Genomic DNA, 20,671 nt, shown 5'->3' on the forward strand with positions numbered 1-20,671 from the left:
GGGCAGGCTGGGTGCGGAGCCGTGTCACAGACGGGAGCCCCTCACCTGCCACACACACGGGCCCACATACTGCCTGCACACGCACACATCAGGGACATGCATAGACCAGTAACACATACACCACTAACATGCACACACCAGAAACGTACACACACCATGAACACACACCAACAAGACACACACACCAGGGACATGCATAGACCAGTAACACACACACCACTAACATGCACACACCAGGAACGTGCACACACCAGGAACACACACCAATAAGACACACACACCAGGAGCACATGCCATGAACACACACGGCCACGAACACGCACACACCACTAATACACACAGCGCCTCGGCAGGCTTTACCTCCTAACGAAGACACCGTGGTTGACTCCTCTACCTCCTCAGTTCTCAAGTCCTCCTCAGTGCCGACTCCGGCCAAGGGTGGAGAAGTGACTGGAGGAGCCTCGGGGAGCCTGGGCCCCAGGGGCGCGCCCTAGGGGGAGTGGGAAGCAGCTCCGTTATCAGTGACACGTGTGGCCCGTGTGCTGCCAGCTTTACACACATTTGGTTGTAAAATGAGATTTCACAAAAGTTAAGAAGAAACCACCAGGGACTCCATCTTGGAAAAGAAGAAGCTCCAGGCCCCTCCAGGGCCGGTTTCTTCTGAGCAGCTCACACGGTGGGGGTCTCCTCGCCCTGAAGCCCCCATACCGGGAGGGATGGACGAGAGCCTACCCTCCCTCATCCCCCATTCAGAGCCCAGGACGGCCCCTTGGAACTCAGGCAGCCTTGGCTCCTGCCTGTGGTCTTGACAGTGACGGGCACGTGGCCATCACCATGCACCAGAGGGGTGGTCGCATGTGTCCTCGGTGAGGGTCCTGACCCGGCACCCAAGGCCCAGTGATTCCACCTGCCCCCCATCCCAACCCCAAGGGATGAGGCCGACTCTGCCCTGAAAACTCTATTCCCTGTCCCCAGAGAACCTGGGGCTTCTAGGGCTCTGCCCTGAAAACCCGCTCCAGTATTCTTGCCTAGAGAATCCTGTGGACAGAGGAGCCTGATGGGCTGCTGTCCATGGGGTTGCACAGAGCCAGACACGACTGAAGCGACTTAGCATGCATGCATGCATTGGAGAAGGACATGGCAACCCACTCCAGTGTTCTTGCCTGGAGAATCCCAGGGACAGAGGAGCCTGCTGGACTGCCATCTATGCGGTCGCAGAGTTGGACACGACTGAAGCGACTTAGCAGCAGCAGCAGCCCTGAAAACTCACTTCCCCGCCCTGGGGCCTTCGGGGCTTCGAGGGTGAGTGCACAGGCACAGGTAAGGTGCTTCCTGTCCACGCTCGGGCGTCACGGGGTGTCACTGAGTGTGGACTGCCCGTCCACACTCAGCACGCGCTCCCTGGGGATACTGCTCCAGAGACGGTGCTGCCCACGTGCCTGGAACCAGGGACACCATGAGGCTCATCTGGTGGGCGAGTGGCCCCCAGGGCAGACACAAGGCCTCCCTTGCAGCCAGAACCCTCTGATGTGGGCGAGGTCCTCAGGGACCCCACATCAGTCAGTCACGCTGACACCCGAGACCCCCTGGGTGTGGGAGAGCGGAGGCCCAGAGAACCACGGAGGGCGCACAGAGGGTGCTGAGAGACTGAGCGTGCCCAGGGCCAGGCCAGGCCTGCACAGCAGCTCCTGCATGGCCCCTCTGACTCCTCCCCACAGCCTCGGCCGGGTTTTGTGGAGCTGGAGCTGGCAGGGGCAGCCGGCTAGTTAGCACACTGCAGGCTGATAACTCCCTCTCTGACCACCCCCCCAATCTGTTGAGAGGCTGCATGGCTGCAGCACTTGACACCTTGGCACCAGCATGGTGGGGACACTGCTGTCTCCGTGGTTTGTGCCTGGGGCCCCTGGGTAGACAGCTGAGGAGAGGACAGGCCACGTGACAGGCAGGGATGCTGTGGGTACCACCCACTGACACTGTCCAGGGGTCTGCCAGGTGCCAGAGCCAGCGCTGCTCTAGCAAGTGCAAAGCCAGGGAGGCCCCAGTGCCCCTGGAATCAGGGGGTCCGCTGACCACTCACCCCAGGGCAGCTCAGCACTCCACCCTGTCACGGCCCTGTGACGCCCGAGCCCTGGAGGAGATGACACTAGGGGTGGGGTGGGACACATGGTGGGTCCAGATGGGAGAAGGGGGCATCCTTCCCGAGGTGCCCCAGCCTGTGTGCTATTCCAGGCAGTGGGGGCTACACAGCAGGGTCACCCCTGGGTCCCCCATGGCCCCGCGCGCTGACAGGAGATGCAAACACAGACACCCGAGGAAGGCCTGGGCCAGGCTCCAGGCTGGGAGGGAGCAGATGGGAAGGTGCAGCCCCGACTCAGCCTGAGTCTGGTCCCCCATCTCCAGCGCGAATTTGTCCTGAGAAGTCACACACACATGTGTACAGGTGTGCCCGATGCCTCATCCGCAGGCCCCAGCACTCACCAACTCCTCCCGGGGATGCTCCTGGGTCTCCATGAGCCCGCTGCCCAGGTCTCCAGACACCTGCAGGGTTGACAGGAAACAAGTTGATGGCTGAAGCCCCCAGCCCCCCGGAGCTCAGGGTCAGGGGGAGGCAGGCCATGAGGAGGTCAGCCAGTCATTGACAAGGCTCGTGTCCATCAGGCTTCTTAGGATGAATGGCTTTTAGGAAACCAATGCGGCCCCTGGCTGGACACCTAAAGACCCGCTTGGAGGGTATCCCTTCCTCTCCTGTCCCGGGACGCTATCCTGGGAAACGACCCGGAGGGGAGGCCCCGCATGGGGACCCTCGGGGCTGGGACATGGCTGCAGGCCCCACTCCCTGGACCAGTCACTCCACGCAGCTGGACCGTCTCCCAGTTCCCAGTGCCGGGCTCACAGGAGCTGCTGGGACCTGGGGCCACCCCGGGGACAGAGCTCTCCTGCCCATCTGTCCTTCACACAGAGAACTGGTGTGTCTTCTGCCTTAGGCCCCAAGGACTGTGTGCACACATACACGTGACCGCACACACACACACTTTTTGCTCTGGCAACTACCAGTGATGCTATCACCCAATGGGCTCCCCAGGCATGATTTTTAACTTTTATGTTCCATGCATGTTTCTATGTGGAAAGTTCCAGGCAAGGGAGGTTCACTTGGGAGTCCCCAGGGTGACATTATGGGCAGATAGAAACGTGATCACAGGTAACATCCACCCGAAGTGGCAACAGTCAAAGACCTCTCTGGTCCCAATCATTTTGGGACTTCCAGGAAAGGCCCACCGCATCCTGGCCTGGGCCCTTCCTCCCACAGAGCAAAGGGGAGGGAGGAGGAGGGGGCCCCCTGCTCGAGCCAGGCAGTGGCCACTCACCCCATCATCATCGTCGTCCTCGTCCTCGTCCTGGCACTGCCGGGGGCTCACCCGAGGATCCCTGCGCAACCTCAGCTCTGAGATCAGACCCTGAACACAGAGGGAGGGGAGTGTCACCAGGGGTCCTGGGACAGAAGACCCCGACTCAGGCCAGGCCCAACTCAGAGCCAGGCGTGTCTGAGGTCGGGTCCAGCGGAGACACCGCAGGGAGTAATGTCACAGCAGGTGACACCACCCACTCCCTCTCTCTTCCCAAGGATGCTCATCAGCCTCTGGGTGGTGCTACACACTCCCTCATGTGGTCCCAGCGCTGCACCGGGCGCCTGGACACAGCATGAGCAGAGAAGAGGTCATCGGCGTGTAGTGTCCCCAGAGGCAGAGTCTCCTCGGGGCATGAGGTGGACGGCACTGGGCAGTGTCCTGAACCATGAGTGCGGACAAATGCCTGTGGAGAGGACTGGGACCCCCACTCCAACAGGAAGCCTGAGGCAGTGTAGGGCCATGGCCAGCTGGGCTAGCACGATGGCCAAGGACCTCAGCCCAGCAACACCGGGGCCTCCACTGCAAGGCGTCCTGCTCCCACAGGGCGACGCGACCGCATGTTCTGAATCGTGGTCGGGATCTCAGGCCCGTGTGCGAGGCCACAGGATCCAGGCCTTCGGTGTCCTTTCTAGAAGCTTTCCTGCCTGGAGGTCCTGAGTGTTCACAAACGTTTTTCTGGTGTTTCTTTTGTTTTCTGTTGAACATCTTCATCCATGGGGATGGATCACTGCGTCTTCTATACTGCATTGCTTCTAAGAAGCACATTTTCACAGCTCTTAAAAACGGGCCAGCCTGCGTCAGGAGCTGGTACACTTCCTGGGACAAGGGCCAGATGGTGACTGTTTTCAGGTCTTCGTTGCTGCTGCTCTGCGGCTGTGTCGGGACGTGAACCGGTCTGTGGGCACTGGACGCGGCTGCTCCAACCACACTGTGCGGGACACTGAAACATTCATGCATCACAAAATGGTCTTCTTCTTTGGTTTTTGCCAACCACTGGAACTCGTAAAAGCCTTCCGATGTTGCAGCCATACCAAGACAGGCAGCAGGTGGGACGTCCTGGGGCCGCATGCTCACTCGACCAGCTTACGGTTTTTCCTCTAAGTGCCCTTCAGACTCCCTTTATCACTGACCTCCATCTCATGGCCCTCCTGCTCCCACATGACAACAAGCGACTAACACTCCAAGTGTCCCCAAGAGCCCTCGCCTGAGGGGTCCACTCTTCTCTCCAGGCTTAGCTCAGGCCACCTCCTCCAGGGAGCCCTCTTGGACTCCCTCCCAAGGATCAGCACCAGCACCTCCAGGGGCCAGGTCTGCCCAGCTCCATATTCCCCCCCTGCCCCCGCATCTCTACTTCCACTGATGGTGAGGTCTGTGTGTGAACACGTCATGTTTGTGGCACGTGTGCAAATGGATATGCGTGTGTGTGCATGCATGTATAAATGTGTCATGCAGGTATGCACATAGTTGTGTGGATACCTGCATCCATGTGCTTGTGTGTATGTACACACGTGTGTGTGCATGTTCAGGCATAAACACCTGCTCCTGGGAGGCGAATGAGGCTCAGCTGGCCCAGGTAGGGGGCTGAGGGAGACGCCCGCATCCCCCAGATACCATGAGGTCATCATGTCCCCAGTACAACTCCCAGCCAGGCCTGTGAAGAGAGGAGGGGCCGAGAGCACAGGTGGGGGGCAGGCAAGTGACTTCAGCTCCACAGCGCACTATGACACCCCTTTTCTCAAGCAATCTCGAAGGCTGACCCAGGAGTAACTTTGGTAGTCCTCTGCTGGGCTTCCCAAAGCTGCCCCTGCCTCACCAGCCGATGGAGGAGAGGGCATCGAGTCACCAACAATGGTGTCCTCTTGCTGGTCGGTCTCCGTAGGCAGCGAGAACAGTGCCCACTGGTGGGGCCACAGGCCGTCTTCACTGTTTTTTCCACTTGACCACAGCTCATTCCAGAAGCTCAAGGGCAAAAGTGCCTGTGGCTTAGTGGTCAAGGCCCATCTTGCCTGGGGAGCCGGCAGCTCTGGCCCCAACACCACGGCAGGAGGAGGCTCAGTTCTCAGATGCAGGACGCCCAGAGGTTCCAAGAGGTTCAGCAGGACAGCTTGGCAAGGCCTCCAGGGGAAGCAGAGAGCCCAGGGGGCAGGGGCTGGTGGAGCGTGGGACAGGGTCAGCCCTGCTGTCCACGGCCCGTCCCCCACTGGCTGGTGGTTGCACGGCAGGGGTGAGGCAGGCATATCTTCCCAGAGGTGACCGGGCACAGAAGTGCCGGCTCCATCTGAGGTCAGCCCATGGCTCCAGCTGAACCAGAGCAGATGCCGTGGCCACAGCTGAACCCAGATGCTTCTGCCCCTTCATATCCAACTCCACCCCCGCCTCCCTCAGTCCCCTGTCACTGCCCCTCAGGGCAGAATGCCACTGTCTTTTTCGGGATCTTGAACCAGCCGGCAGATCCCTGCAAGGTCCACAGTTAGAGTACGACTGGCCCCTCCTCACAGTGTCTGTTGGGGAGCCCAGGCTGTGTCCAGCCTGTGTCCAGGCTGAGGTCACTGGGGTGGACACAGGACAGCTTGACTGACGGCTCAGGACTGTGCAGAAGGCTTAGGCAGCAGGTATCAGGGACCCTGGCCCCATGCAGTCCATGGAACCCAGGGGCAGAACCTAACTGAGGGTGCGGGGGGCTGAAAGGGGCTGGTGGCAAGCAGCCCACCCACGGCTGGAGCTCCGGTCTAAAGACAGACAGGCCACCTGGCTGTGGGGAGGGGATGTGGTGGGGGTGGTGTTTGGTCCACTCCATGGAGGAGTGTCCTCCCCGCCCGCGCCCTGAATCCAGAGATGCTCCAACCACCATGGAGGGCAGTGAGCTGCCAGGAGTGTCGTATGGAGGGCCGGTTTGCGGGAGGGCACACGTGTATGTGTGCTCAGAGCATGTGTGTAAGGGGGCACAGGCCAGGAGCAGAAACACAGTGATTACAGCCGCTCTCCTGCGTGGGCAGCACACACAGGTGCCCCCAGCCTCTGGGCGCCAGACACCACCGCCTGCGGGAAGCACGAGCCTTTCTGGGCTTAAAAAGGCAGGAGGTTGGCCCTGGGGCTCGGGGCGGAGGCAGCAGTGTGTTAGGGATGAAATTCTCAGCCTGCCCAGCCGAGGGTGGTGCTGAAGGAGGAACAGGCATCCCCAGACGACAGAGTCATCCAGACTGAGAATCCAGGGGCAGGCACAGAGGTTAAGATTCCAGAAAGCCACACTCTGAACACCCCGGGAGACAGTGTGAGGCAGCAGTGGGGGACAGGCCACCAGGCTCCCGCAGGCGCAGGTCGGGGCACTGGACATCTGGACATGACCGCCCCACATTATCCCGTGAGGCCAGGCTGCCACGAGCGCAGGCCCGCAGGGCTCTGGCCCCCACACTGCCAGCCAGCAAGGTGGCCGCTCAGCAAGAGGCCGCCAGGCTCGGTTGCAATGCGGAGCAGAGGAGCCCGGCCCCCTGCCAACTGGCCTGCCCACTGGAGCTTGAGCCATGGTCATCTGGGGAGACATCAGTAGCCCAAAGGTCACCAGGCCGACTGCAAATGCCGGATGGACTTGACGGATGTTATGAAATCCAGAGCATTTGAAATCTGTCCTGTCACTGCCTCCCTAGGGCCTCTGGTCTCAGAGCTGTGTGCAGACGACCACAGCCCCATGACGTGAAAGCGTGTCCCTCAGCACCGGTGCTGGGGCTGCCTCCCTGGGACGCCCCTCTGGCAGCCCAGGGTTCTCTGGGCCCCCTGACTCACCCCTTCTGCTCCTTCTGGAAGGGCTGTGTCCTGGCCCCAGGCCATGGGGCTGAATGCACCTGTACAGGGGTGGGTGAACTGCAGCCCCCATGGACCTAGCTGCCCCACCTCAGCCCCGCCTCTCCTTCCTCTCTGGCTGACCCCAACGCCGCCTGCTCCCTTGTCACCTACTCCAGCTGTCACTGTGACTGGGCCATACCACCACTGTCCCGTTCTCCACACGTCCCGGACCAAGTGGCGTCTCACCAGTTTCCGGTATGAAGCCCCAGCTCCTGGACTATTTGCATGAAATTCTGTTAAAAGCAACTCTTTCAGGCAATGGCGTGACTACTGCAGGACTACGAACAGGTTACATTACCCGTTCAGGTCGCTTCAGATGATTGACAGACGGGTACTGGGAGGAGCTGGTGACCGTGACCTGAGTGCCCCGAGCTGCCCTCAGTCAGCAGCAGCACGTTTTCTGTGGCTGGACTTGGGGGTCACAGCAGGAGAACTGGGGGTGTCAGAGGTCACCAGCACTTTCCCTGCCTGCTCTGCTACCATCCTCTGCTCTAAGCCTGCCCAAACCTAGTGTGACCAGTGGGCAGCTCTTCGCTTCAGTGGATCAATCACTTCTGAAGATCAAACCAGTCCATCCTAAAGAAAATCAACCCTGAATATTCATCGGAAGGACTGATGCTGAAACGGAAGCTTCAATACTTTTACCACCTGATGCAGAGAGCTGACTCATTGGAAGAGACCCTGATGCTGGGAAAGATTGAGGACAAGAGGAGAAGGGGATGACAGAGGATGAGATGGTTGGATGACATCACGGATTTCATGGACATGAGTTTGAGCAAACTCCAGGAGATAGTGAAGGACAGGGAAGCCTGGCGTGCTGCAGTCCATGGCGTCGCAAAGAGTCAGACATGACTGAGCGACTGAACAACACTTTTTATATAATGTGGCCAGCAAAGCCACCTGCCGAGGCAAATTCACAGCCTCCAGCACCATCGTCACACAACAGAAGCAGTGAACGTTCAACACGAGGAGCACAGCTGGAGCGCGGCCCGGGAAGCCCAAGCCAGTCCTGTCCTGGCCCAGTGTCAGTTTCAGACGAGGGCCCCGCGGTCTGAACAAACACGTGACTAAACCTCCACGGGAACCTGGGTAAAGAGGAAAGTGGCTTCACACAGAGAAAAGCAGACAGGAATGAGAAAACAGGGACATTTCCAACAAAGAGAAACTAAGTCAAGAAAACTTGACCACAAGGTATCTGAAATAGTTAAGAAAAAGAAAGGATGAGGTCAATAAACACTGAAAAAGTGCTAATGTTTTAAGCAAAACACTGTAACAACTGGGTAGAATTAGGAATTTCCTAAGAGATATTTATTACTATTTAAGCTCAAGGAGAAGAATGAACCTGAAAACACCAAGGACGCTCATAATTTTGGGGAGAAAACAACAAAGGCTCTGTGAGCATCTTCAGAATAGGTGCCGGGCTGAGCGTGGGGGTCAGTGAGGGCCTGAGACCTGCTCGAGACCACTAGCTGTGACACTCAGGCTCGTCGCACACTCAGAGCTCTGTGCGCACCTCTGCAAGTCCTGCCTGTCACACACGTGAGTGGTTCTTTCCCAAGAGTCTCAGTTCAGGAGGACTGATAAACCCTATCCTAAGCCGACCTATCTACTCCTCCCCAGACAGCACACCTCACCTCTCACCCGGCTGGAGGCTGATCAAACACCCACAGAGAGATTCCTGGAACTGGCGTCTGAGGAACAAAGGAGTTACGCTGTACTGGACTGCCCTGGAAGTGACCAGGCAGGGCTCCAGCCAGAGCCAGATGGAATGACCTTACAGTCCCCTCTGCTCTGTCTCTCTAACCTTCAAAGATTTTTCTGGGTGTCTTCTACAGGCCAGATTTAACCACATAAACACTTTAAATATCCCAATGGTGGGGGAAAAAAAACGACTAGGTGAAAAGGCAAGAGAAAAACTGGGGAATAAAATTTACAGTGTATAAAACAAATGATCAGTATCTTTCATATATAAAGAGTTCACACAAACTAATAAGAAACAATTGAAACCATTAAAACAAAAATGCAAAGGACATGAACAGACACACAAGAAGAAATACAGATAACCAGTAAACATGTGAAATAGTACAGCGTGTTTTCACTAACAACCAAGAAAGGCAAATTAAGACACCCAGACACTGTTAGTCTACATATATGACTAGCAAGTGTGTTTTGCAGAGATGATCACAGCCTGGCAGGGTTGAGGGAAGAGGCATCTGGGTGTCCTTGCTGCAGAAAGGTGGTGACCTCCATTAGCACTGTGAGACAGGCAACCCCTGTCCTCATCTGCACATGAGCAACTTTTCAATTGTTAAGAAATACAGAACTCATGGCTGGGGTGTGTGTGTGTGCGGGGGGGGTGCGGCAGGGAGTTCCAATCTAGAAAAGCCCGGGAATTCTCACAACGAATCACCAGTAAACACAGCCCCTCTCCCATGGCATGGCTCCCTCTGACTTATCTCCATTTCATCAAGTTTGAGGATCAAAATGAAAACACAAAGAGGCTCAGTTTGGTATCAAAGTCTTACTGGCTCCCAGACCCCTTGGGTGAAAGTCCCTGCCAAAGGTGAAAGGTCAGCTTTCAGAAGCGAGTCACCAGGACTTAGAACAACGTTAACCAAGCAGCCTTTGTCTGGGCAATAATTAACTTTCTGTCCCCTGTGGATACATCCCCCACTGGCACACACAGGGAACGCTGTCTGAACTGCCGGGTGGGCGTGCCAGTTGCAGTGTTTGAATTCAGGGACCTGCTAAGATCTGAGGGTGGCCATCACTGTTTCCAGGAGGCAGGATTTGGCGAAAGCTTCTGAGAAGTGTGGTCACCGAGGACCCAGGAGAAGGATCCACTAGCATCTGGGACCCGCCTTCCCCAGAAATGAAGGCGGGCCTGGGGGAGGGGCTTCCCTGGGGACACGCCGGGGACCACACTGCTCACCGGTCGCCACCGGGGAAATTCTGCCCCTGCTGCTCTGAGGAGAAGGCCTGCCCTGGGGCTCGCCAGCCACGAGGCCACTGCACAGTTTGGCAAAAACAACCAACACGATGAATGCTGGTGCGTGGCCTGAAGCCTCTGGTCCAGCCGGGGTGGTGTGCAGATGGCCCCCAGACAGGCGCACACTCAGCACTCCACTGCTGTTCTGAAATTCTTTCACTGTGCGTGGTCTGTTGACAGGAGAATAAAGCCCCTGCTCACTGATGGGGTGGGGTGGGCCCCGGAGCCCAGGGTCACCACGGGGCACCACGCACCCATGTGGACAGGCATATGCACACACAGGGTGGGGGCCTGAACGTGGCAGATGTGGGCATCCCGTGAAGGCAGTGGTCTCAGAGCAGCAGGGAGTGAACGCCCAGAGGGAGCAGGGTGGGCCGAGGGTCCTGATGGCTGTGTAACCCGGGCTTTGCCTGTCCCTGGAGCTGCTGCAGCAGCAAACAGCAGTGGCCATCATCCATCCCCAGCTCCCCGCCCCCTGCCCCCGAGCGTGCAGGCCATCACCGTTACCTGGAACTTTTCAGGGTCCGCTCCACCGGCCTGGGCCACGAAGAGGCGGGCGTCCGGCTCCAGCTGCAGGTCGTGCAGCGAGTGCGCCAGGGGCTGGCCCTGCACCTCCTTACAGTCCACGAAGAGCCTGGCGTACGCGCCATCCACGCTGAGTGCCAGGCGCGTCCAGCGACCATCCAGCGCAGGCAGCTCGAAGCTGGCGGCTGTGCGTGTGTCGGTGGCTCCGGGATCCGTGTACAGCAGCTGCACGTGCTGCCGCCCCCCACGCGCCGCCGTCAGCTTCACACCCACCGAGACCACTGCCTGCGCAGGGTCTGTGACCGCAAAGAGCACGCCCGCGCGCGCCGAGGCGGGCCGCACACGCACCAGCAGCGAGAAGTCCTGGAAGAACGAGCCGGGCAGGAGGCTCCGGGCCGCCTGGCCTCCACCGCTGCCGTCCTCGCCGAACTCATAGGCGGGCCCCACGGCAGGGTCGTGCACCACGGCCACCTGCCAGGGCGGGGGCTCCCCAAGCAGCTGCTGGAGCCCCACCTCCATGACCTCGCCGTCTGTGGAGAGAAAGACAGCAGTGAGGCGCGCCCACTGGGGAAACCAAGGCGCGGGCCATCTCGTGCCTGCCCCCACCACCGCCCCAGCGGGGACAGATAGCCACCTGTTCCTTCAGGCACCACGCCCACCCCCACAGGCTCGCTCCTCCAAGTGGGGCGCAGAGACCCTCCAAAACCAGCCTGGCGTGAGGCAGGGGCGTGGCCTGCTGTAGACCCCACATCCCTAAAGTTAGCAGGAGTAGCTCCATCCAGCCTCCACTCCCAACCCCTGCTCAGACTCCACACTGGGACTTGGTCCCCACCCCCGCTCCCACACTTGAGTCACATGGCATAGCTGATATACAAAAGAGACTCGCACAGGGCTGCCCTGAGCTGAGTGCACACTAGGAACAGCCCGGAAACAGTTACACTCCCAGGAAGGGAGAGGATAAGAGGGCTGCATTTCCTGGGGGCCCCTCTGAGGCTTGTGGTGCCCCTGTCTGCCCACACGTGGTGCAGCAAACCCCACCCAAGCCTCCCAGCACTGTGGGTTTTACCGGGTGGTGGCTGTTCGCAGGGCTGGTGCTCACTGCCCTGTGTTCCTGCTGGGCGTCACGACCACCACCCAGGCTGGACAGGGCTATGTGATGGGGGAAGGGAGGGCAGCTTTCTCCCTCCCGCACTGCCCACTTTCCCTGCCCGACACCTCATCCTTCCTCTCAAACTCTCCGTGCGCTCACATCCCTCCCCCTCCTCGGGGGCTCAGTGTCACAGACACACGTTCTCCAGCGATACCCGACTGTACGGAGCCCCCTCGGTGGCATGGGCCCGGGCTGGGACACAGCCCTGGTACCTGGACCTGCCTGAACTGGGCTGCTTCCCAGGTGGGCAGGTGCCATCAGCAGCCTGGACTGGCGACCTCTGGGACCAGGGGCATCAGGCTGGGGGAAAGCAGGGCCTACCTCTCTGTCCAGGGGCTGTGGTGGCTGCCCGGCACAGGACGGTAAACACCAGCTCTGGAAGAGGCCCGCTCACCGTGACTTCCCTGGACATTGCCAGGCAGAAGGGCAAGGAGCCTCCAGGCCTTTCCTCTCAAGGCCCTCCCCCCACAACCTGGGTGGGCTCTGCCCCCAAAATGCGGTACACAGAGAAGCTCTTCTGGGAGGCAGCTGCTGGCGTGTGGGTGTCCTAACTAAGCTGAGTATGCACACGGCTGTGTGTGCAGGTGACATTGTGGCCCTGTCCGTGTCTCTGTGTGTGGTAGGGCCTGGTGTCCGGCCCCAGAGTGCAGGGTCAGGCTGACCCGGACTCCCTGGAGCAGAGGGAACAAATGCTGGACCCCAACTTCCAAAGACAAGCTGTGTCTTTCAAAGAGTCCCCAGAGAACAAACTATGAGAAGAGAAGAGACCAGCAAGGTCTGGTCTTGTGGATGAGGGTTGGGGTACCTGCCAGACTAGCCCCACCAGGACAGCGGCATCTTGCCTCTGAGCAGCCCTGACTTCCCGCATTTTGGGCTCCCCTTCAGCCTCACTCTACCCCTTGCAGGTGAGATCCTTATGCAGATGAAAAGCAGGGAACCACCAGGGCAGACAGCAGCACCCGCAGAACAGTGGCTTGCCTCAGCACCTGCTGGGGTGGATGGACCCTCACCGGGGCAGGGGGCCTTCACAAAGACCCTGGGCTCCGGGAAGCCAGCTATCACCTTCTGCTCACAGACAGACACCACTGTCCACCAAATGGTGTGGCTGTACGGTCCCTTTGCATCAGACGTGCCCGGGACCCCAGTGTCCACTCAGGGAGATACCTTAAGATTAAGGAACAAGGGCCTTCAGCAGCCCGAGTGCCAGTAGCCCTGGTGCCCCATCTCAGCCATCCTGGAAGTTAAACGTGGATGTGCCCCAGCCGCACGCTTCCTTCTGGGCAGCTAGAATTTTTCCAGATTGATTAAGGATGCTGAGACACAGCAGCCCTGGGCCCCTGGCTGGAAGACAGCCCCAGGGACCCCAGAGATGCATGAGCAGCTCCTTCCCAAAGTTCTCCTATTTCATCTCTGTGCAATTCTCCATGGTTCCCATTGGGAGTAATCTTCAGAATGCCACGGCCCTGAGATCACTGCTCCAGTCTCCAGTTACAGGCATCTTGAGCAGGGGTGGGGGCGGGGAGTGGTTGTAGCCACACCTCCATGCAGATCTGGCAGCTGCTGGGCTGGAGGCGCTGGCCCGAGGCGCTGGCCCAGCTGTCTCCGGGTGGAAACCAGCACCTCTCCAGCTAGCGAGCGCCTGAGCTGGGCTCTGGGAGCTCCAGTAGCGCCCTCCTGGGAACACAGTGGGTGGCACCTAGGCAAGCTGGGGCCCTCCAGACAGCCACACCCGCCTCAAATCAAGGAATCAGGGGACTTGCCTAGTTGAAGACAGTTTCCCTTCCAGCAAACAGACCAGCCAGGGCCCAGTGGGGTTTAGCCCAGGTACATAAGGTTGGCTCAACATAGCTATGACAAACCTAGACAGTGTATTAAAAAGCAGAGATATCACTTTGCTAACAAAGGTCTGCTTAGTCAAAGATATGGTTTTTCCAGTATTCATGTTTGGATGTGAGAGCTGGATCATAAATAAGACTGGGCAGCAAATAAACAATGCTTTCAAATTGTGCTGGAGAAGACTCCTGAGAGTCCCCTGGACAGCAAGGAGATCAAACTGGTCAATCCTAAAGGAAATCAACGCTGAATATTCATTGGAAGGACTGGTGCTGAAGCTGAAGCTCCGATATGTTGGCTACCAGATATGAAGAGCTGACCCACTGGGAAAGACCCTGATGCTGTGAAAGACTGAGGGCAAAAGGAGAAGGGGTGACAGAGAACGAGGCGGTTGGATGGCACCCCTGACTCAATGGACATGGGTTTGAGCAGACTTCAGGAGATGGTAAAGGACAGGGAAGCCTGCGGTTCATGAGATCCCAAAGAGTCGGACACGATTTGGTGACTGAACAACATTTGAAATCAATTAACGGAAACCATCACATCAGTAAGCTAAAGAAGAGGAAATCACACAGTCATATCATAGATGCAGAAAAAGTATTTCATAAAATCCTACCCTTATTATGATAAAAAAAACCTTCAATCTGGAACTAGGAATAAAGGTGAACTTCCTCAACTTGATAAATATTTTTTAAAAAGCTACAGCTAACACCATACTTACTGGTGAGAAATTTTAAGCTTTTTCATTAAAATCAGGTACAAGGTAAGGATGCCCCTCACCACTCTTTTTCACATCATAGATAATGCCATAAGACAAGAAAAGGCAATAAAAGCACATAGGTTGGGGAGGAAGAAATAAAGCTGTCAATCTGCAGACGACATGAAACTCAAACTGCAGAAAATCCAAAATAATTATTCAAAAAATACTCCTGGGGCTACTGATTATAGCAAGTTTGTAGGATATAACATTAATGTACAAAAGTCAATCATTTTCCTATATACCGTCGATGAACAAGTAGAATTTGATATTAAGACATGATACCATTGACATTAGCACCTCCCAGATGAAATATTTATATTTATACTACACATAAGTATAACAAATAAATGCACAAGGTCTACATGAGGAAAACTACAAAACTCTGACAAAAGAAATCAAAGAAGAACTAAACAAATGCAGAGATAGTCCATGTTCATGGAAGATTCAATATTGTCAAGATATCAATTCTTCCCAACTTGACCTATATATTCAATACAATCCCAATAAAAATCACAGCAAGTTATTTTGGGGCTTTCAACAAACCAACTTTGAGTTTATACAGAGAGGAAAAGACTAACTCAATACTTGGAGGAGAACAAAATTGGAGAAGTGACACTGTCTGGTTTGAGACTTACTATAAGCCAACCTCTCTCCCCTTCCCTCTCTCTTTCCTCTCCTTAACCCGTCCTATCCTTCCCTGTTTTTCTAGTCCCCCGGTCCTGGATGCAGGAATCTGGTTGAAGGGCCCTCAGCCTGAGCTGAGGATTGGAGACTGATCACCTCCTCTTGGCAGAGAACTCGAATTCTGGTTCTGGTCTGGTCTGATATCTGGTGGGGCCGAGTTCCAGTCCTCCCTTCTCTGGAGGCCCAGGGAAAAGTCCCATAATGCCTGGGCATCTGTAGGTGGCAGGGGACGTCTGTAAGGCCACCCCTTTCGTCCCTCCCGCCTCCTCCCCCTTCTTCTTTCAACCTGGCTTCCTTTCCTCCCTTGAAATCTTTGATGTTAATCCTTGGATTCTTGTATTTAAGGGCTTCCCTGGTGGTACAGAGGTTAAAGCGTCTGCCTGCAATGTGGGAGACCTGGGTTCTATCCCTGGGTCAGGAAGATCCCCTGGAGAAGGAAATGGCAACCCAGTCCAGTATTCTTCCCTGGAGAGTCCCAAGGATGGAGGAGCTTGGTGGGCTACAGTCAACGGGTCGCAAAGAGTCGGACACGACTGAGCGACTTCACTTTCACTATAAGCCACGGCAAAAACAAGACCGGGAGCAGACTGTGGCTCAGATCATGAACTCCTTATTGCCAAATTCAGACTTAAATTGAAGAAAGTGGGGAAAACCACTAGACCATTCAGGTATGACCTAAATCAAATCCCTTATGACTGTACAGTGGAAGTGAGAAATAGATTTAAGGGACTAGATCTGATAGACAGAGTGCCTGATGAACTATGGACAGAGGTTCGTGACACTGTACAGGGGACAGGAATCAAGACCATCCCCAAGAAACAGAAATGCAAAACAGCAAAATCACTGTCTGGGGAGGCCTTACAAATAGCTGTGAAAAGAAGAGACGCAAAAAGCAAAGGAGAAAAGGAAAGATATTCCCATTTGAATGCAGAGTTCCAAAGAATAGCAAGAAGAGATAAGAAAGCCTTCCTCAGTGATCAGTGCAAAGAAATAGAGGAAAACAATAGAATGGGAAAGGCTAGAGATCTCTTCAAGAAAATTAGAGATACCACGGGAACATTTCATGCAAAAATGGGCTCGATAAAGGACAGAAATGGTATGGACCTAACAAAAGCAGAGGATATTAAGAAGAGGTGGCAAGAATACACAGAAGAACTGTACAAAAAAGATCTTCACGACCCAGATAATCACAATGGTGTGATCACTTACACTCACCTAGAGTCAGACATCCTGGAATGTGAAGTCAAGTGGGCCTTAGGAAGCATCACTATGAACAAAGCTAGTGGAGGTGATGGAATTCCAGTTGAGTTATTTCAAATCCTAAAAGATGATGCTGTGAAAGTGCTGCACTCAATATGCCAGCAAATGTGGAAAACTCAGCAGTGGCCACAGGACTGGAAAAGGTCAGTTTTCATTCCAATCCCAAAGAAAGGCAATGCCAAAGAATGCTCAAACTACTGCACAGTTGCACTCATCTCACATGCTAGTAAAGTAATGCTCAAAATTCTCCAAGCCAGGCTTCAGTAATGTGTGAACCATGAACTTCCAGATATTCAAGCTGGTGTTCAAAAAGGCAGAGGAACCAGAGATCAAATTGCCAACATCTGTTGGATTATCGAAAAAGCAAGACAATTCCAGAAAAACATCTATTTCTGCTTTCTTGACTCTGCCAAAGCCTTTGACTGTGTGGATCACATTAAACTGTGGAAAATTCTGAAAGAGATGGGAATACCAGACCACCTGACCTGCCTCTTGAGAAACCTGTATGCAGGTCAGTAAGCAACAGTTAGAACTGGACATGGAACAACAGACTGGTTCCATATAAGAAAAGGAGTACGTCAAGGCTGTATATTGTCACCCTGCTTATTTAACTTATATGCAGAGTACATCACGAGAAACGCTGGGCTGGATGAAGCACAAGCTGGAATCAAGATTGCCGGGAGAAATATCAATAACCTCAGATATGCAGATGACACCACCCTTATGGCAGAAAGTGAAGAAGAACTAAAGAGCCTCTTGATGAAAGTGAAAGAGGAGAGTGAAAAATTTGGCTTAAAGCTCAACATTCAGAAAACAAAGATCATGGCATCCAGTCCCATCACTTCATGGGAAATAGATAGGGAAACAGTGGAAACAGTGGCTGATTTTATTTTTTGGGTTCCAAAATGCCTGCAGCTGGTGACTGCAGCCATAAAATTAAAAGACACTTACTCCTTGGAAGGAAAGTTATGACCAACCTAGGCAGCATATTAAAAAGCAGAGACATTACTTTGCCAACAAAGGTCCTTCTAGTCAAGGCTATGGTTTTTCCAGTGGTCATGTAAGGATGTGAGAGTTGGACCGTGAAGAAAGCTGAGCACAGAAGAACTGATGCTTTTGAACTGTGGTGTTGGAGAAGACTCTTGAGAGTCCCTTGGACTGCAAGAAAGATCCAATCAGTCCATCCTAAAGGAGATCAGTCCTGGGTGTTCATTGGAAGGAATGATGTTGAAGCTGAAACTCCAATACTTTGGCCACCTGATGCGAAGAGCTGACTTACTAGAAAAGGCCCTGATACTGGGAGGGATTGGGGGCAGGAGGAGAAGGGGAGACAGAGGATGAGATGGTTGGATGGCATCACCGACTCAATGGACATGAGTTTGGGTGAACTCTGAGAGTTGGTGATGGACAGGGAGGCCTGGTGTGCTGTGGTTCATGGGGTCAAAGAGTCGGACATGACTGAGCAACTAAAGTGAACTGATACAGCTATGGGAATCAAGACAGTGTGGTCTTGGCAAAAAAAGAGACAAGTAGATCAATGGGACAGAATAGAGAGCCCAGAAAGAGACCCACATAAATATAGCCAACATTGAATTAAAAAATCAAACATAGTATAATGGGGAAACAATAGTCTTTTCAACAAATGGTGCTGTAACATCTGGATATCACATGAAGAAAAAAAAAGAATCTAGACAGAGACCCTACACCCTTCACAAAAATTAACTCACAATGGATCACAGATCTAAATGTAAAGTGCAAAACTATAAAACTCCCAGAAGATAATAGGAGAGAAATGCTTAATGACCGTGCTTTTGGCAATGACTTTTTAGATACACCACAAACACAATTCATGAAAGAACTGACAAGCTGGACTTGCTAAAAATGAAAAACATCTGTTCTCCAAAAGACACCATTAGAAGAATGAGCAGAGAAGCCAGACTGGGAGAAAAAAAAAAACTACAAAACAGGCATCACATGGACTCTTATCCAAAATATACAAAGAACACTTAAATCTCAACGAGAACATGAACAGCTTGACTGAAAAATGCACAAAAGATCTAAACAGACACCTCACCAAAGAAGAGGTATGGATGGCAGATTGCAAAGACGCTCCACATCAGCTGTCATCAGGAAAATGCAAATTGAAACAATGGAATTCCCTGGTAGTTCAGTGGTTAGGAATCCTCAATTTCACTGCTGGGTGTACGGGTTCAATCCCTGGTCAGGGAAATAATATCCCACAAGTCACACGGCACAGCCAAAAAATAAAATAAAAGCAAAATAAAACAACAATGAGCGGTCACTACACATCTACCAGAATGGCCAAAATCTGAAATGGCCACACCACCAAATACTGGCAAGGATGTGGAGCGAAAGGAATTCTCATTACTGCTGGGGGAGGTGGGGTGTGTGCAGAATGGTGCAGCCACTTGGGAAGACAGTTTGGTAGTTTCTTAAGAAACTAAACATACAGGAAACAGCAATCATGCTTCTGGGTATTTACCCAAAGGAGCTGAAACCTGTATCTACACTAAAACCAGCACATGGATGTTTCTAGAAACTTTACTCATAACTGGGGGCTTCCTGGATGGCTCATCGGGTAAAGAACCCACCTGCAATGCAGGAGACCCAAGAGATGCGGGTCCTATCCCTGGGTGGGGAAGATCCCCCAGAGGAGGAAATGGCAACCCACTCCAGTATTCTTGCCTGGAGAATCCCATGGACAGAGGAGCCTGGCAGGCTACAGTCCATGGGGTCACAAAGAGTCAGACATGACTTAGTGACTAAACAACAATAAAAGTCATAACTGACAAAACCTGGAAGGAACCAAGAAGCCCTTCAGTAGATGAATAAATAAACTGCAGTCCATCCCTACAATGGAACATCATTCAGCTAAAAATAAGCTATTAAGTCAAGAAAGACGTGGAGGAATCTTGAATGCATAATGACTAAGAAAGAAGGCAATCTGAAAAGGCTACAGACTGTATGATTCCAACTATATGACTCTCTGGAAAAGGCACAACTATGAAGGCAGTCAAAAGATGGATGCTTTCCAGGAGTTAGTGGGGCTGGCGGTGAATGGGTGGAACACAGAGAATTTGTAGGGCAATGAAGATGTTGTCCAGCACTCAGCGTTTGGACTCTGGTGATTATGACAGCTCAATGCAGGTTCAAAGTGAGGGTGCTGACAGCAGGGAGTGGGGGGCAGACGGTGCACGGGAACTGTGTGTCCCCCTCTCAAGTTTGCTGTGAACCCAAAACTGCTCTGAAAAACATGGTCAAAACATCAGGCAAAGGATAACAAGAAAAGTAAGCAAATATTGCAACACCACATCAGATAAAACAGAATTCTAGATAAAAGCCACTAAGTGGGACAAAGGGGACGGTTATTTTGACAGCCCACTGAGAGGTGATAAGCCCCATCCCGCCCTGTGCACACAGCAAAAAGGGGAGAGAGTCCTCATTCAGGATGTAGCTCCTAGGGGCTCTCTCCCCGCCCACTGTCCCATGAGACGGGACGCGACCACCGAGGTAAGACAACCTTATCACAAGTCTAAAGAAAGGCCATCCTGTCCCTTCCTCACACACGGCAGTGATCACCGAGTCAAAAAGGCTGTGGGGGTAGGGGTCCTCACCCAGCAACAAAGAGAAAACACATGGAGGACGAGCATCTCAGGGACACACCGGGCTGGGAGTCCTCCTGAGAGGATGGAGACCCACTTCCCCGCCGACATGCCGACAGGTTCGTCACACTCGAATCTGCACACACGTGCACCACGGCCTTGGTGTTGCACAGTCCATGGCTGTGGTGACATGCAGCCCGTGGCCCTGGAGCTCAAGGAGGTGGTCAGGAGGGAGCCCTGTGCCAGGCCCCAGTGCCATAGGGGTTCCCCTGCTGGCCTTGGGGAACATTTCTAGTGATCTGGTAGAGAAAATGTCGACGGCATCCAAGCAGCCCTTCGAAAAAGGCTCTGCATTGCACGTGGGGTGTCACCCAGCACCCAAAGCCAGGCCACATGGGGGCTCTCAGGCAGCATGTGAGTCATTAATACAGACGTGCACATGTGAGAAACGAAGAAATGGGGAGGATGAGAGGGGCTCTCCACCCCGCCCTCCAGTGACATGGGGGAACGTACCAGACTGTGCAGGAAGAGGGAACTTTCAGAGACACAGAACGTGGTCCCACGTCCACAAAGTAAGAGTCTCACATACGTGTGGGCGTG

At 54.2% G+C, this 20,671-nt stretch overlaps 1 protein-coding gene across 5 annotated transcripts in view; it reads right to left on the reverse strand.

The window, feature by feature from the left end:
• COL18A1 (collagen type XVIII alpha 1 chain) overlaps positions 1–20,671 on the reverse strand; it is a 94,185-nt gene that overhangs the window by 27,074 nt on the left and 46,440 nt on the right. For all 5 annotated transcript variants that reach the window (XM_040264921.1, XM_040264911.1, XM_040264901.1 and 2 more), the window contains 4 exons: positions 10,744–11,291; positions 3,366–3,455; positions 2,479–2,538; positions 361–490 (listed from right to left, as the gene is read on the reverse strand). In XM_040264921.1, the coding sequence (XP_040120855.1) occupies positions 361–490; positions 2,479–2,538; positions 3,366–3,455; positions 10,744–11,291 (828 nt within the window). The remainder of the gene's footprint in view (positions 1–360; positions 491–2,478; positions 2,539–3,365; positions 3,456–10,743; positions 11,292–20,671) is intronic.

Source organism: Oryx dammah, unplaced genomic scaffold, assembly GCF_014754425.2.
Source record: "Oryx dammah isolate SB20612 unplaced genomic scaffold, SCBI_Odam_1.1 HiC_scaffold_2, whole genome shotgun sequence".
Lineage (NCBI taxonomy): Eukaryota > Metazoa > Chordata > Mammalia > Artiodactyla > Bovidae > Oryx > Oryx dammah.